The sequence below is a fragment of the Erythrolamprus reginae genome, chromosome 4, assembly GCF_031021105.1.
Source record: "Erythrolamprus reginae isolate rEryReg1 chromosome 4, rEryReg1.hap1, whole genome shotgun sequence".
In the NCBI taxonomy this organism is placed as follows: Eukaryota; Metazoa; Chordata; class Lepidosauria; order Squamata; family Dipsadidae; genus Erythrolamprus; species Erythrolamprus reginae.
The window spans coordinates 65,726,651-65,745,358 of record NC_091953.1 but is presented as its reverse complement, the minus strand read 5'-3'; the positions used below and the strand labels follow the sequence as shown (position 1 = coordinate 65,745,358).

Genomic DNA, 18,708 nt, shown 5'->3' with positions numbered 1-18,708 from the left:
GTGTGTGTGTCAGAGTTGTTGCTATCTTTCTTCAAGAGGATTGTAAAATATATGTAGCATATTAAACAATACATTAATTTAATCAGACCTCCAATGACACTTGCACAGAAACCTGTTATTTTGGCTGGATTGTTACATAGTTGTTGCAAGAGTTGTTATCACTATTGGTGAAGAAATCATGGTGGCCTGTTTTACACATAATGTAAAGCAATATATAATGTCTCCCCCCCAAAATCACATTATGGCTTAGTGGGAGTCATAATAGGACTCAGCAACTTATTAGATTTATCTAACAAATTGGGCTAAATGAGTTTTGGTCTCCTTGTATGAGTTTTGTCTGTATGATTAAAGTACAGTTTCATGTGTTATTCAAACCCATAATTCATCAAATTGTAAGGTTAACCATGAGTTACTATGTTATATGAATAGAACCATTAAGTCAGTACAGAAGTCTAGTTGCCTTGTTATTATCTGACCACTTGATCCTTTCAACTAGAGGTACAGGAAACTGAACTGGAGACTTGAGCAAATCACATGCTCAGTCACTCAAGAATGACACCTTTTAGCAACCCTTCTAATAAATGAATATACTGTCTGCAGAACCATATACTAAATAAATAAATAATTATGCAGAATCATTGTGAAATTGACCTACCCTTTGCACTCTTGATGGTCCTTTGCAAAACATGCTGCATTGCTGATACTGTCTTTTCACAGGCTGTCTGCAATTGTAAAAAGAAAAAAAAGTTTTGCAATATTACAATTTATTTGATTCTCACCACATTGAATATTGATTGACAGTTTAAATAATTATTTAAATTGGATAAGTAATACAAATCAAAGTGTTTTACTTTTTAAACTTTTTTCCTATTGTAGAAATGCTGTCCTGACTGACACACCATACTAAGCCTGACAGAAGTTGGTTTGTTAGGGTTTTTTATTCTTTTGTGGCTAAAACTATAGATTGGGATTTAACATCAGTCCAAAGTTTATCTAGGATCATTCTTATTATGTTAAAACAGAAATAAAATAAATAAAACAAAAATAGCATCATTTCCAGATAAGGCTCTCACTTTATTTTAGAATTTTTTAAGACCGCCCAGACTTTTACTAACCTAATACAGTATATAGCCTTATTTTGCTCAATCTCTTTTTCCTATTGAGAACAAGCAAATGTTTTTTTTATGTAACTGATAGAGAGAAGAAATGAAAAAAAAATCAATCCATACCTTAAAATTGTCTGGGTGTTTGTGAGTCCAAGCCAAGAGCATAGCAGCAAATAGGTCTCCTGTTCCAACAAAGACAGCATCTACTTTGGGAGATTCTATTCGGATCCTTTGTGTCACTATAGTGCCATCTGCTGTAGCTAATAAGGCATTATTACATGTTAGTTATATTCTTCTCAGTTATGTACAGTAATCACATAGAAGTATACACCTTAGCATGGCTTTGTCATACATTTCCATAAATCAGGGCCCGAATTTAGATGCGCAGATAGTGAAAAAGCTATGAATAATATTGGCTGCATGTTGCAATTTTGTGGGAGCACAAGAAAACTGAATTGGGCTTGTGCACTTTGCAAAATTAAGGATTCCCCTCTCCCCAATGAAAACTTGGAGAATATGGAATGAAAAGTTTAGAAGGGAAATTAGTCACTTTCTATTGACTCAGCTTCACTTTTTGAACTGTGATAACATGCTTCAATAAGTGAGCACATCTGAAAAGCTATTTGGTTCACAGTGCTTTCCTTCATCCTGCAGAACATATAGCTACTTATGATATGGAATTTTGTGTAATTGGCATCTTGGATGCTGTGCAGCTTCTGCATGATGTGGGTGATATATCCAACTTGCATGCCCATTTATAAAGTGATTCAGCACCTGAACAGTTTGACTTCCTTTAGTAAATACTAAAGGTATACAATATAACCAATTGTTTTAAAAGGAGTGAGAGCTAGAGAATGGAATAGTGAGTCCCATCCATTTTAAACAAGTAAGCACTAAAAGAATTGCTTATTAGAACATAAAATATTATTTCTTTAATTGCTAATAAATTTCTTGAATAAAATTGGAATCGCCACTATTATTGAACAGGGCAAAATTACAATCATTCCATAATCTGTCTTCCATTATGTTGTAAATAATATTATTTTATATAGGATTATTGCAACAACAAAGCAATATTCTATTAAGCAGAAAATCATTTACTCATATTAAGTGATACCTGCTCAAAAAAACCCTCTATTTAATTCAAAACTCAATCCTCTCAAGTGAGACAGGATATTTATTTGTATGTTTCTGCAATTTGGGTTTTATACATTTGAATAGTAACTGAAAACAAAGCATTACATTTACTTTGTATTAAGAGAAATGGGAAAAAATGGGTAAGTGTCATGCTACCTGTAAATGTTCTAACAATAGGAAAGACGATTGATTGAAAATAAACATACGTACTTCTCCTTTGGCTTCCTAACGCTATCAGATAGTCGTTTCCTGAAGGTGCTTGAAGATCCGAGCTGGTGATTACAACTGTTTCTGGTCCCATATTGTGGAGCATATCCATTACCTTTCCAAATATATAAGTTAAATATGTTAATATTAATATGTGTATTTGTGAGATGGTGACTATGCTTCTTGGGACATAAATGTCTAAACCTGCATGCTTTTTTATATAAAATATAATACAAAAGTAAAAACTGTTTTGCAGCTTCAATTATTTAAAACTGTCCTTCCTATGAGAGGTCAAATTGCTCTGGCAATAAACTGCTTCAGTGCATGCAGGCTTGTATAAATCTCTTAGATCTGATTTATTCAGTCAGTAGATCTATGGCACTAACAGAAAGAAAGATATATTTTGCAAAGAAACAGAAAAAAATGAGACTATCTGAACAAAAGAGCACATGATGGCAAAATGCAACGTCATTTCCCTTCTGAGAACCAACACTTCTGTTGGTTCCCTTCTGAGAACCAACACAATCTCACATCAGCTACGCTGATGTGAGATTATTTTTTAGAACGACTTTAAGAAAGCAGCTGCAACTGAATTAGTTAAAACTGCTTTTGGTTCTGGTTACAGTAGTAGTAGTAGTAGTAGTAGTAGTAGTAATAATAATAATAATAATAATCATCATCATCATCATCATCATTACCATCATCATCATCGCAATCCCAGGAGACAGCAGAATTGCGGAGAAGCAGCTAGAGAAATTAGTGAAATACGAAGATCTAAAAATCGAGCTGCAACGACTCTGGCATAAGCCCGTGAAAGTGGTCCCAGTGGTACTTGGCATGCTGGACGCAGTACCAAAGGATCTCAGCGGACATTTGAAAACCATCGGAATTGACAAAATCTCCATCTGTCAATTGCAAAAGGACGCTTTACTGGGATCGGCAAACATAATTCGCTGCTACATCGCGCAGTCCTAGGTGCTTGGGAAGCGCCCGACTGGTGATGAAATACGAAATCCAGCATAGTGATTTCGTTTGCTGTGTTGTACTGATAATAATAATAATTGTGGGTGGCTCACAACAACAATAAAACAATACAAAATCTAATCTAATAATTAAAACTGTAGCTAAAACCCATGTTCTTAAAAAACAATCGATACTACACAATCATACCCACTCATAACTTTAATGGTCAGAAATATATCCCCCTTTATAGTAATATAGTATAGTAATATAGATATAGTAATAGGAACATGGAAGGAGAGGCAGAGATGGTAAGATTATGTCCTTCATAACAACTAGCCTGCAAAGCAATTGGGGGTCACTTTACAGAATATGTTGAATTGTCTTTTCCAAGTAACATCTTGTCACAAAATGAGTGTTCCTCTCTAAAAGCCAATGAACATGGAACATGAAAAGGCTGAGATGACATTACCACAACCCTGTTTTATACTTGGCTGAAGCTTAGGTTTTCCTACATCCTATAATAGTGTATAACAATAAACCAATATGTTATGGAAAATTGAATCATGGGTGTGGGCATGTGCATGCACACTAGTGCGCGCACACACACTTTCAGCACCTGAGGAAAATAAGGTTCGCTATTGTTGTACATACTCTTAATCAGTTGGAGGATGGTGAACTTATTGAGGACTCAGATTCAGATAGTGTTTATAAAGTAGTGGGGGGGGCAGGGTTACAGGTAGCAGAACGGGTGGGAGGCCAGCCACAGGATGGGGCTATGAGTTCAGGATCTAGCGAGGGAGAATCAGACGCGCGCTGGGTTAACCCTAAATTCAGAAGGGTTCAGAAACGTAGAGAGCAAAGGTCAGGAAGAAGATATTAAGGAGAGGAATGGGTTAAATATTGTAGTGAGGTATTTAGCACGTCAGGGGGCTAGTGGAGAAGAAGGGTGGAGTTTCAACGTTGCTGAAAAGAAATATGGAGGGTTTTTTCCGCAAAGCTAAAGTAAGCCAAAGTATTTTGTATTGTATTTAGTCAGTGCTGCTGTTTTTTATAGCTATGTAGTTAGGAAATAAATATTGTCTAACTGAAGCAGGAAAAGGAATGTGAGAAATGCGGCTAGAAGAGAGATAACAGACCGATTGATGTCTGGAATATGTTAAAGTACAAGAGAGCAGAGAAATAAACAGAATTGCTTTATTCATGAAATGATGCATTTAATGAGAGTTATTTGTAATTACTAAACTTCTACCAGAAACCTGAACAGCTATCACTGTTCTAGGACAAGTAACCTCTGTAGTAAAGTGGAATCTGTTTATCACAGGAGCTCAAACATTATTACTACAAAAAAGCCATAAACACCAGGAGCGGTACTAAAAAGCAGCTGGAGATCAAATCTGATATTCTCCAATTCATTAATTGACGACAGATAGCACAGTCACTTCTAATTTATAATTTCCTGCATAATGGATACGAGGATTTTAGTAGAAAAGAGACATAGCTCTATCATCCTGTTAAAGTACTGAAGGAGAAACCTGGCTTCCAACACACTTACCTCTATTGCTTCTTTTTCACTGTGTATCTTCCTGCCAGTAAGTAGCCTAGAGTAAGGAAATAAAAATTTAAAACAGTATTTTTCCCATTATAACATCTACGTTTTTCATGGAACATTTTGATGAAAAATATCAATGAAATTGCTTTTTGTGCTAAATGAGACAAATTTGCAAAACAAAAATGATTGTACCAATCTATTTAACTGCTATTTTGTCCCATTTTTTCAATACAGTATACAGTGGTACCTCATGATACGAACTTAATTGGTTCCAGGACGAGGTTCATAAGGTGAAAAGTTCGTAAGATGAAACAATGTTTCCCATAGGAATCAATGTAAAAGCAAATAATGCGTGCAAATCCTTCAGGAAAATCCCAAACTTTAGAAGGGAGGCGAACAGAGGGCAGGGAGGAGCAGCTAAAGGGGGCGGGTGGAAAAAGCAAGGCTAGGCTAAAGGGTGAGTGGGAAGGAAGCAAGGCAAGGGGGGCGCCCCTCCCTTTTCTTTCTTCAAAAGACACTCTTTCAGTGCCTGTGGCTGTTCTCTGCAAAGTCTTTCCCCCTCCAAGCCGCTTTTTTCTTCAAAAAAGGGGGAAAAAAGAAACCCCTTCATCCCAGCAGCAGCGGCTTGGGTTCGTAAGGTGAAAATAGTTCGGAAGAAGAGGCAAAAAAATCTTCAACACCGGGTTTGTATCTTGAAAAGTTCGTTAGAAGAGGCGTTCGTAAGATGAGGTACCACTGTATATATTATTGAAGCCAAAGTATGGCTCTGCCTACAACCTAGCTTAATGGAAGCTCAAGATGGATTTTTTAAAGTAACTCCACAAGCTTACCATAATTCTACAAAGTATGATTCTAATTCTGTCTCCTTTAGCCTTTGCTCCAGTGTTCAGAATCACTATCCACTCTAAATAATTTTGCAGCTACCTTAGCTTCAAAGGCGCTTGAGCAGAATTCCCAACGGAGATTGAGTCACTTCACTGAGTTAATTATTTCAGGAATTCAGAACAAGTTTAACTTTATTCTGTTGATTTCTGCTGAAGTGTCTCTCAAAAGCAGGTCTAATTTACTTCAGAAGTAATTTTGCCACTTTTTGATTAATGAAATGTTTTGAAACATGTCGGTCCCAAAATAAACCCATTGATGTAGACTCCAATACTCACATCTATATGAAAAAGTAGATCCTTCCAATCTTCTTAGTTAACAACCCCATTAAAGATAAAACTACATATTGTACTATTTACACACTGCCACTAGCAACAGTAATTTTCAAAAATGCATTTTCTGAAGAACAGTAAATGCATAATAGCTTTGTTTTTATCTTAGCTTGAATGCAAGTAAGAGAATTAATGGTTTTAGTACATAAAAGTATGTTTGAATTTCCTTCCAACATCATAGTTTAAAAAAACTATCCAGAAAAGAAGAGAGAAATGTACAGTAGTACCCCTAGATACGAGCATAATTCGTTCCATAAGGGAGCTTGTATCTCGAGGCAACTCGTATCTGGAACAAGTTGTTTTTCCCCTCCGAGATAACCAAAAGCAAGGATTCTTGCGCCACCTAGTGGACGCTCGGCTCGTATCCCAAATTTGAGCTCAGAACTAGAACAGAAATGTCTCTCCCCTCGTGGCTCGTATCTTGAAATACTCGCATGTAGAGCAGCTCGTATCTAGAGGTACTACTGTACTTGTTTCCTTAAGAGACACTAATTTACTATTTTTAAATCAACTTGAGTTTAACATTTTTTAAAGTTTGATTTTTCAGAGGGCAAGAAAACTCATAGGCCTATTCTTCTTCATCATCTTTTGTTGTTGCTATTCATTGCTAAACAATTAAAAATATTTTTTGGAGGAAACTTAACAGCAGTAACAGTGTAACAGCACTCACTCAGCTTCAAACTGATTTGGTGTTATTATATCTGCTACAGGCACCACAATATCCTTATACACTGGAAAGAGGTCCTCTGGGACATACTGCAAAACAAAGGAAGTTATAATAATTTTAGAAGGTTAGGCAGTTCATTCTAGGAAAGTGAAAAGGGTTCAAATGCAAATACATGCAAGGACAGTTCCACTCAATTAATTGGTAGCTGAAACTCATAAGTAAAGTATCTTTAGAAAGTTTCCATGTGAAGGAATATCAAAATAAATATCCAAGCTAGGTACAATACAGTTTCCTAATCTTCAGATATCTACGTTTTTTCATGTATATTTGCAAAAAATGTATGAATTTATATAAATATGAGAGGCATAGCAGCAATACTCTAGATACATCCACACATTAAAATACAAAATTGTAAAAAGGTCAGAGTGGCATAGAGAAAATAACTCAAATTCATTGACAAGCCACTTCCAATGGAAGCACTCATTATGCAGCCATGCTTCAAGTACTGTAGTCTCATTCTTCAGTCCATTCGTGAAAACTCGGGATTAGCTTTCTATTCAAAAGCAATTTAGTCTTAAGAAATGTTCTGAAGAATTAGAAGATGCCTATGTGTATTTTTCACAGAAAACTGACACTTGATTTATTTTATAATAAGCATGGAAGTACATGTGTGGGGATTGGCCTAATAATTTGTGATGAATGCTGTATTCTTTCAGGTTTAAAGGTAAAGGTTCCCCTTGCACATACCTGCTAGTCATTCCCAACTCCCTGACTGTTCTAAGCCGGAGAGCCAGTGATGTCCAATAATGATTCCGTGGTCATGTGGCTAACATTACTAAATGCCGGAAGCGCAAGGAACACTGTTACCTTCCCACCAAGGTGGTCCCTATTTTCCTACTTGCATTTTTACATGCTTTCGAACTGCTAGGTTGGCAGAAACTGGGGCAAGTAACGGGAGCTCACTCCGTTAGTGGTGCTAGGGATTCGAACTGCCAAACTGCTGACCTTTATGATCGACAAGGTCAGCGTCTTAGCCACTGCATCCCCTAAACTGTAAGGTTTATTATGCCTAAAACATACAATATGTTGCAACATGTAGTTACTTTGGCATAATACATTTGTTTATAAAGAAGGGACAAATTCATAAAGGAATACCAACCATATAGCCTTCCCCGCTCCATTTGTCACCCATCACAGGATCACACACTACAAAAGAAAGTTAAAACTTAATCATAAGAAGGGAACATGTAGTAGCACATAAGGATACTTTAAAATTAGTAACAATTAAAATTGTTTCAAATTTTAATTTGAATAATTGTCAGTCTTGTTTCAAATTTCAATGCCACTTCCAGTAGTGTACAAAAATGGGATATAAGCGAGATTTTCTATAATGACATAATATCACATTAAATAATATGATAAATGACACAATAATGGTATTCGTTGCTTTTAAAAAATTGTGCCTGAGAAGTGATCTGCCAAAGCAATTCTCAAAAAATAGAAAGTGATCATTTGTGGCAGAATCCAATCCGAGTTGGTCACTGGAAGGTTTATTCCTCCATGCTTTTGGACTTAGGTTGGAGTCCGTCCTCAGAGAACTTTTCTCTTTCTAGAAAGTGTGAATGGTCATTTGTGCATTTTTACATGGGTCCATAAGAAATCAAGCACAATCACAAGTAGTGTGTCTAAGTTAAAAACCAGAGAAGCACTTCTCAAGCTCAAACCATCTAAGGCAAAGATCACCAACCAGTGGTCTGCAAACCAATGGTGGTCAGCGAAACAATGTTGGTGGTTTGCAGTGCACCCAGGTGGAGGATCTGCTCCTGGATGACCAATGGGCCAGTCCTGTGACTAGAGGTCTGGAATATGGGGTCGGTCAGGCAGCTCATGGTAGGGATGGAAATCTCCACAGTTTAGGGAAGTACGTACAAGTTGCAACATTGCAGATGGCGCAACATGCAAGGAATAGTGCAGCCTTCATTGACCAGAATGATGTAATGGAGTTGTTGTGGCAAGGGGGGGCGACAGCGCAGACTGGCCAAAGCAATGGGTGTTGGCAACCCACAGCTCTTTCGTCCCTCTGCTATGGCTCACTGTCAGCTGAACCCACCAGTGACTGGTCCGCCCCTCACCCTCCCCTCCCAGTCACTCCTCACTTGGTCTCAGAAGGTAACGGTGGGAGATGGAGACTTGCCCCATACTCCCGAGTGGGAGGGAAGCAACTCTGCACTTGCTTCATCTCTCGCTGGATCTCGTGGACGTTGCTTCTGGCCCTTTTTGGTTTTAAGCACGTCTCAGTTGCTTGGGGAGACGTGCAACTTCCTCCCCGTCCCAAGACACTGGCCCGGCACGGCTGTTTCTCTCTGCCACTGCTGTTGGTGTCTCCATGGTCTGCCCACTGCTCTTGCAGCACCTTGCATAGTACACTTAAATTTAGTGTGCTTCACAATGGGGGAGGCAACATCTCCTTCTCCTTCTGGAGCCCATTACAACTTGGAGCATTGGCTGCAGCTGTGTTGGGCAAGTGCCTCGGGGTGGAGAGCAGGTCATGCATCTCCCCAAGTGACCAAGGTGCATCCAGTACCAACAAAGGTCAAAGAAGCACCCACGAGATGGAGAGAGTACCAAAGAATCAGAATGAGAGTGAAAGAGAGACAGAAATGAGAGACAGAGATAAGAGAAAGAGACAGCTACAAAGACAGACAGACAGACAGACAGTCTGTTAGCCATGCCCACCTAGGTTTTGTGGCTCCTGGTGTTTTGTTTTCTGTAGGAAACAGGTCAAAGTGGCTCTTTGAGTGTCTAAGGCTGCAGAAAGAGGTGGCCAAGCTAAATGCCTGAAGGATCCCATCCCATCACTGGGAGTCCAGGCACTGGATTCATATTAGTGGTCCACGGGATTTAAAATTATTAATTTAGTAGTCCCTGAGGTCCGAAAGGTTGGTGACCCCTGATCTAAGGGACCAGAACAGCAGCAAGAACAGTCCAATGCTCTATATAACAGCATTTCTAACAGCCTTTCATAGTTTTGAGCTATTGTTCCCTGGCTAATGACAGTTGGAGGTAACTTACCAGTTCATTACAACTGGAGGAAAATTGGTTGTGAAAGACTGTCTTAGCACGATAGAACATGTTACTTCTTCAAAAGTAATAATAATAATAATATTTTGATCCAACACAGCCTTTTTTGAAAACTTAAGGGCAGCAGGTAATAGCTATGTGTAGTACAAACCTCTCAATGACTGCTGCATTCAAATTCACTTGATGTTCTGGTACTGAATTGCCTCTTTAATATTAGAAGAGATAAGCCAATGCACGTAATAAACAGGTAGCTGTCTCTTGTAACATCAGATAAGGTTATTGTCTTGCTATCTATTCTGTATTCATGACCAAATAGCAGTTAAAAATAGATAATAATTTAACAGATTTATCTCAAGTCCCAGATAACATTATGAATTCAACTTAGTCTGTAGTGCTTTTGTGCCTTCTTATATTACCCATGTATCTTTTTGAAGCCTATGTCCAATCCTCAGAAGGTGGGTGGGTGGGATTGTAGTAATAAAGAAGGCACATAGCTTATGCCCCATTACATGATACTGCTTCAGAGAAGGGATCTGGCGCATGCCCATTCTGTGCACTTAGTATGACATTCAGAAACCACAAGGTAGAAGCAGTGTTGCAAGTAACCAGATCCTATGTCATGTAAGTCTTTAGAGATAATAACAAGTATTTTGAATGGCACTCAAATCTCTATTGAGAACCAATATGATGTAATGTGGGCAGAGCAAAGTACATCTATTACTACCAGAACTACCAAATTCAGGAGCATTTGCAGTTTCTGGTTGATCTTTAAGAGCAGTCCATGAGAGCTCATTGCAACATCCAATCAAGAGATGACTAAGACAAGAGTGACCATAACTAGATCTCCTGATCCGGAAATTTAATTGGCAAAAGATATGGAGTTGTTACTCAAAGTCCTTCTGAGTTGCAGTTGCCACTTGTTCCTCAAGTAGGAGTCATGAGTCTAGGACAGTGATGGTGAACCTCTGGTGCGGAGCCATATCTGAGGCCTTGTCCTATGTCAGCTCCAGTGTGCATGTGGGTGGTAGTCAGCTGATTTTCGGCCTTCTTTTCGGCTGTTTTCACTTTCCCCAAGCTTCAGGAAAATGGCCCAACAGGCCTACCAGAACTGGTGGAGGGCATTGCATTATGGGTGTGGGCATCCACATGCACTCTATCATGCACCCACAACCACAACCCTTTTAACACCTGAGCCAGAAAAGGTTCACCATCACTGGTCTAGGAGGATCCCAAATTGCAAACTGGCTTTGATTGATGGAATGCTATCTTGCCTGGAAACAATGGGGAGAACAGAGCTGGATTAACCAGTTCTGCCAAATTATCCAATTCCACTGGATTCAGCAATGGCTTCTTGAAGAGAAGCTGGACTATCATTTTCTTCAAAGTCTGCAAAATCATATTTTGAAGGCATTCTATGCGAATGTGTTTTTTGAAATGTAAGTGAAATGTGTGAGAACTGTAATTAAGGAGTATCTCCAAAAACTAATACTAATTTCTTATAAAGTAAACACCTCTAAAAAAGTCTAAGAAATTGAGAAATCTCCAATAGTATATAATGAATAGCTGCCTTCAACCTAGTGCTCTCCATGGCTGTTAGTCATCAGTATCTACATGGCATTGGACCAGAATACCTCCGGAACCGCCTTCTACCGCACGAATCCCAGCGGCCGATAAGGTCCCACAGAGTTGGCTTTCTCCGGGTCCCATTGACCAAACAATGTTGTTTGGCGGGCTCCAGGGGAAGAGCCTTCTCTGTGGCGGCCCCGGCCCTCTGGAATCAACTTCCCCCGGAAATTAGAACGGCCCCCCACCCTCCTTGTCTTTTGCAAGTTACTTAAGACCCACCTATATCGCCAGGCATGGGGAACTAAGACATCTCCCCCAGGCTTATTATATTTCATGTTTGATGTGTATGTGCTGTATAGTTTTTAATTGTTGAGGTTTTTATATATTTTATTATTAGATTTGTTCCATTGTTATACTGTTTTTATTACTGTTGTGAGCCGCCCCGAGTGTTCGGAGAGGGGCGGCATACAAATCTAATAAATTGAATTGAATTGAATTGAATCTATCATGCTCAGTTGGCATATTAAGGATGGGAAGGTTGACATAAAATGAATTGCTTATGTATCATAAACTTACCATATACTAGATTCGAGTTTTGTTGCTTCAGCTCTTGAACAATATCAACCACCATTGCAAGGAATGATTTATCCCGGGTATAGCCTTTGATAAATTGAGAAGGGGAAATTATGATTATATAAAACAGTTTTGTCTAGTTTTCTACGTGAATACCACTTTTGAATTTTAAATCAAAAGATTAACATATTTATATTTTAACCGTATTGAAGAAAGTTAGAAGTTTCCCTTTTTCGATTTTTCTTTATTCCTTTGCACTTCTTTTCCTCTATTTTTTCCTTCTCTTTTTATTCCTTACATTTTGTTTTTTGTAGACATTTAAAGAAATATGTAACCTTTCAATGTACATTACAAAGGATTTGTAATAGTATGACAAACTAATCTGTACCCACAGTAAACAGCTCAATGACTGATGCTTTAAATTGTGAACCATCATGAAGTTTCTGAGATTTGGAGAAACTACTGCTTGGCTTTAGTTTAGTAATGCTTTTATTTGCCCTACAATTGTATAGTTGTATATGACAAGTTTTCTGTATACGAATGAATATGCAATGATGTTCTTATTTCTAGATTAATAAACCAACATGCATATATATGTGTGTGTGTGTGTGTGTGTGTGTATGTATACCAACATGCACATATATATATATAGCTGAAGGGATTGGATACTGTATCCTAGAGGTTAATTCTCTGCCTTACAAGGCAAAGGTTGCAGGTTCAAGTCCCAGTGTGAGGGTCTACTTTGACCTTGTTATGGTCTCATCAGCCGTACTCTTACTGCGACTTGTAGCCTTCTGCATGCAGGGCAGGATATATACCTCTAAGTCTCCAAATCAGCCTTTAGCAGGGAAGAGCTATATGATTGTTTTCTGTTGAAATAACCCTGGTATCCCCAAATATGGGAGGAAGCAACTTTGCTTTCCTTTTGCCTCTCGGCCCCACACAGAGGCCAGGAGCAAGCAAAGAAACCGTGGCAGAGAGGCTGGAGAGGAGACAGCTCACTAGATCTTTGCAAGATAAATGAGTGTCCACAGACTTGCCTGTGGAAGCCTGGCGGAGGGAGGAATAGGCAGGGCAAATGTTGCAGTGCCTCTGTGGTCATTCATAAGGTGAATGACTACAATGGTGCTGAACATTCGTAACCTCTGGACTGTGTCATAAGTACTGTGGGTGTGGGTATGTGTTATATCACAATTTTGCATGGCCGCTAAGTGAACTGTCGTAACTTGGGAATTACCTGTGGTTTGTAAATCATGGTTTATGACTTACTAGATTATGCAAAATAGTGTACTAACCTAGTACTGTATAGAACCTTGAATCTTTTCTTATTCTTCACTTAAACTATACAGAATAGAATTGGGGAGCCAATGATTTAATGTATGCGGTCACTTATAGCATATTCAATGGGGGCTCTAAAAGCTTGATTAAATATACAGTGTTCCCTCGATTTTCACGGGTTCGAACTTTGCGAAAAGCCTATACCACGGTTTTTCAAAAATATTAATTAAAAAATACTTTGCGGCTTTTTCCCCTATACCACGGTTTTTCCTGCCTGATGACGTCATATGTCATCGCTAAACTTTCGTCCGCCTTTAATAATTTTTAAAAAAAATAAACTTTAATAAATAAACATGGTGAGTAATAATCTAAATGGTTGCTAAGGTAATGGGAAATTGTAATTTAGGGGTTTAAAGTGTTAAGGGAAGGCTTGTAATACTGTTCATAGCCAAAAATAGTGTATTTACTTCCGCATCTCTACTTCGCGGAAATTTGACTTTCGCGGGCGGTCTCGGAACGCATCCCCCGCGAAAATCGAGGGAACACTGTATTGATAACAACCTACCTAGAGTTAAATTCTGCTAACCACAATGACACATCCTGTAAGATAAAGAATGGGACTGCTAATTTAGGAAAGGGATGGACAAACAAGTCTGCCTTTTTTGAATGAGATCCAGCTTTTCAAGCCCCCTCTGTGCACCATGGTTGCCTTTCCAGGATCAAAGACAGCCAAAAGAAGAACACCAGGGATATGTTTAGAGAAGCTGTAAATTAATAGGTTGTTATTTGTATTGTACAGGGTGTTTTCTTCCAAATGGCAACCTTTCAAATGGAAGTGATTAAGAAAAAATGTAACCCTTCTTTTTTCACCCTACCAGAGCTTTGAGCATGAGATTCTTCTTTTGGATTTTCCCCCCTTCCCTTTTAGTGATAAAATTGTTTTACCCCAGTTCTGAATAAAGTAGATGTGACCAGCTTTTCTGCCTTGGCTAAATTAAAGACAAATATTGCATTAAACCAAAGCATATATACCAGAATGACCTTTATTCCTTTTACTTATAGTTAACTATAAGTAAACTATTGCTTCGAGATTAGTTAACATGGCTAGTGAGGGTTTAGGATTGTGGCTAATTATTTACCTACAAATTTTCCAAAACTGTCAACCAATATGTTTTACTTTTATTCCACAGATAAAGTCCATGATACCTGTGTATTATAATGATCCAATATAGAAACAGAAGTCAAATTATCCATGGCTATATTGGAAAAAGATATTAAAATACATTCCTCTTTAATTCAAATTAAGTATGCATCTACAACATATATTATAAGAAAGACTAATGAAAACTACAGCACGATTTATTATAATAAATAGGGAGAAGTGGCTGTTTTTTATTTTTATAAAAAGATTTTTGTAAAAAGATTTTATTTTTATTCTATTTGTATTAGATGAACCAAGGAAATCTTTTACAGTATTGTGCACTGTGCAACATTCATTTTCAATTTACCAGCCTATGAGCTGATAATGTGAGGGAAAACCTGAACAATCAGTAAATATTAGCTGTTTCAGTATGTACGTAATATAAACAAGGAAAAAAAGAACAAAGAGTTGTAGCATTCTATGATTCTAATAACATTCATTTCAGTAATGTACATGAATAAATATACAAATATTCTATAGCTTTGGTGTTTTGTTCTGTCAATCATAGTTCCCTCTGAGCTGAGCAGTGAGCAATCGCTCACTTAAAAATCACCATCAACTCAGAGTTTTCCAAACCTGCCCAGAAGCCAAGAGGGAAAGAGTGAGAGGGAAGGAGAGAGAGAGGAAGAGAGGAAGAGAGAGAAACAGATAGAAAAAAGAGAGGAAGGAAAAGAGAAAGAAAAAGAATGGGAGTAAGGGAGAGAGAAAGAAAATCAAAATCTAGTTTGAAACTAGCTCAACTATTTAAGTGGCATTTTGATATTGATAGAGTTGCCCTATTATGAGCTCACAGTTCAGTATTTTATTTTGAAATTCTCTGAGGCAAAACAGGGTGGGTTTTTTATTTGTTTGTTTGTTTGTTTGTTTGTTTGTTTATTTATTTATTATTTCTGTGCCGCCCAGTCCCAAAGGGACTGCCGCTCAGACACTATACTTTTCCGCCCACCCCCCCAAAAAATTAAAGGGAACACTGGTGTCAATGTTGTGATTCTGAGCAGAAGAGCACTAATCTAGAGAAGGGCAACATTAGAGGTAACTTGGTGGAGGAACAACCTGGTTGAAGTGAGCAGTGCAAATTCATGCCAAATATTTGCTTGGAATCCCAGTTGCTAGCTTGATGCCAATGCCTTCCTGAACTACTTTTGTTTTGTGAAGTGTAAACTTAATCTAGAATCAAATGTGAATAATTTCCAGGTTCCAAAACCCACAGGCACTCAACCTTGCTAGGTTTGAGCTAAAAACTATTATTTCCCATTTCAGACTCCCCATAGATTCCTGACACTGGGAAAGAACCTAGACGGCATCACTTGGTCAATAAAGGATACAGATTCATAACTATCATTAGCATATTGATAACATCTGAGCTGATACTGACTGATGATCTCACTGTGTGATTTTATGTAGATGTAGATTTTATGTAGAACCTGAGGACACCCATAATGGAAAGATGTTGAGCTGGATCACACACACCCCAAACATGGAGTAGATATAGCCATGAAGGAAGGACAGGAATCAACGTAACATTGTACCTCTATTTTTAAGAGTGCAGTGTTCCCTCGATTTTCGCGGGTTCAAACTTCGCGAATAGCCTATACCACGGTTTTTCAAAAAATATTAATTAAAAAACACTTTGTGGGGTTTTTTCTATACCACGGTTTTCCCCGCCTGGTGACATCATATGTCATCACCAAACTAATAATTTTTGCAAATAAATAACAAAAAAATAACTATTGTTAATAAATAATTATGTTTATAAATATCAGGATCACTAAGTGTCTTATTCAATCGTGAGTATCAGTAATAATGGTGAGTAAATGGTTGTTAAGGGAATGGGAAATGGTAATTTAGGGGTTTAAAGTGCTAAGGGAAGGCTTGTGATAGTGTTCATAGCCAAAAATGGTGTATTTACTTCCGCATCTTTACTTTGTGGAAATTCGACTTTCGCGGGTGGCCTTGGAACGCATCCCCCGCGAAAATCGAGGGAACACTGTAATGAAAACCACCAAGAGATTAAAAAAGCTAGGATGGATTAGCACTTCTATCACAGTCCCACCAGAATTAATCTACAAGTGCAATCAGTTCATGTGGATGCAATAACATACCCGTTCTGCCATACCTATATTGAGTTCACTAAAGAATTCAATATAGGTATTGAATATACATTGAGCATACTGTACAGTATATGTGAACTGAACAAAAGTATTAATTTTTAATTGTTTTGCTTCATTAAGATCAGCTACCAAAACAATCCATAGTAACAAAAAAATAAAGGTGCTATTTTCAAATCGACCTGAAATGATACATACTGTCAAGAAAGATAAATCAACAATTGGAGGTAAAAATTCTTGATAAAATTAAAAAAACATGTAACTTTGTAAGGTAGGGTATTTTATTTAGGGAAATTCTTAAATGCTAAAGAACCGTCCGTGGCCTGTGGGACTCTAATGCTCATCACCCCATGCTAGAGATTAGTAATATTTGGCAAGCTTAAGAAATTCTTTATCTGGCTAGCTACAGGAAATGAAAACAGTCTCCTTGCAAAATTCCTGTGAAATTATTCTTATATTTCACTCCCTTATATTTTCCTCAAGGAAAATAACAGAAATGTATCCCAAATAAAAGGTTTGTTTATGCTGAAAATCAATTTCTACCATAGGGAACAGGGCAGTCTCATTCATTTACATCCAAAATTTTCATGGAAACCAAAGAAGGGGGAAAATGTCAATTGCCCTTTATGGCAATCCTTTATGGATTATGATTCCAGACCCACATAATTATATTTTCTGTAGTTTTAAGAACACCCTTTACCTTGTAGAAGTTACATAAATCAATGTATAAATCAGTTTCATCTAATAAGTTTTAAAACAGGTCTAATCACTGCAGAAAGGAATATGAATAAAACCTATTCTACTTTTTGCAAGGAGGTAAAAGCAGATTAATGATCCATAGAGAGAAAGTGTACAGTTAAAGCTATTTATGACCATGAACTCCCTCACTACATAAGGGATCCTTTTTGCCTTTATCCCACTTAAATGTTAATGTATAATAAGACTGATCAATTTTATTCTAGTTTAAATCTTTCTAGTTTTTTAATCATTGTAAATAAACTGTTACAAAAAAACAAAGCAGTAGATACTTTACCAGTCAGTACATAGTTGTAGTGATTTACATTGTTCAGTTTCAGTCCTTGATACAGTTCATGAAGTTCATTTGAATTTAATACATGTCCCTTCCAATGATCATAACCTGAACCAAGAAAGAAAACAGGGACTTAGTGCTGTTATATGGCATTTGGATTCATGGATCTCATTTAAAGCTAACAAGTAGAAATCAAAGTAACAATGGTCACTCACTCAACAATACATAGGATATAGTTTGAACACTTCAAATAAAGCTATTGCATTAATACTGCTATACTAAAAATAACAATAATGCCGGGGGGGGGGGGACTTTAAATATTTTAACCATCAGAGTTTGGAGAAAAAACTGTGTGTGTTAATGCTGGAGAAAATGTTATTTAATTGCAGCATGTGAGCCATTCAATAAAAGGAGGTTCTAGAGACCACACAAGGATATTTATTTATCTTTCTCTTCTCTCTCTCTCTCCCTACCTACCTATTTGATAATATACATAACATTATTTGAATACATTGGATACACTGTATCCAAATAAAAGGGAACATTGGACAGGAATGGTAGGCATGCTGGTGCATTTATGCACGGCCCTTAATGATATCTTAGGTCAACAGTCTAAGGGTAAAGTTTGTGAGAAAATCAAAGTCAGGTAGTGAGTTCCAGGCATTAATCACTCTGTTGCTGAAGTCGTATTTTCTGCAATTGAGTTTGGACTGGTTCACTTTGAATTTGTATCTATTGTGTGCTTGTGTATTGTTGTGGTTGAAGCTGAAGTAGTTGTTGACATGAAGGACATTGCAGCAGATAATTTTATAAACTACACTTAGGTCATGACAAAGGCGACATAGTTCTGAGTTTTCTAAGCCCAGAATCTCAAGTCTAGTGGCATAAGGTATTCTGTTGCGGGCAGAGGAGTGAAGGACTCTTATTGTTAAATATCTCTGGACATGCTCTATTGTATTAATATCTGATATCCAGTGTGAGTTCCAGACAGATGAGCTGTATTCAAGGATTGGTCTGGCAAATGTTTT

General features: G+C 37.6%; 1 protein-coding gene across 6 annotated transcripts in view; it reads right to left on the bottom strand.

Annotated features, from left to right (window-relative positions):
• PDXK (pyridoxal kinase) overlaps nucleotides 1–18,708 on the bottom strand; it is a 52,032-nt gene that overhangs the window by 8,030 nt on the left and 25,294 nt on the right. For all 6 annotated transcript variants that reach the window (XR_011559012.1, XR_011559014.1, XR_011559013.1 and 3 more), the window contains exons 3-10: nucleotides 17,684–17,788; nucleotides 12,067–12,150; nucleotides 8,003–8,049; nucleotides 6,847–6,932; nucleotides 4,966–5,011; nucleotides 2,454–2,565; nucleotides 1,230–1,366; nucleotides 656–722 (exon numbers count right to left, since the gene is read on the bottom strand). Coding sequence is in view for 2 of the 6 variants with exons in the window: in XM_070750507.1 (XP_070606608.1) it covers nucleotides 656–722; nucleotides 1,230–1,366; nucleotides 2,454–2,565; nucleotides 4,966–5,011; nucleotides 6,847–6,932; nucleotides 8,003–8,049; nucleotides 12,067–12,150; nucleotides 17,684–17,788 (684 nt within the window). In the remaining 4 variants the exon portion in view is untranslated. The remainder of the gene's footprint in view (nucleotides 1–655; nucleotides 723–1,229; nucleotides 1,367–2,453; nucleotides 2,566–4,965; nucleotides 5,012–6,846; nucleotides 6,933–8,002; nucleotides 8,050–12,066; nucleotides 12,151–17,683; nucleotides 17,789–18,708) is intronic.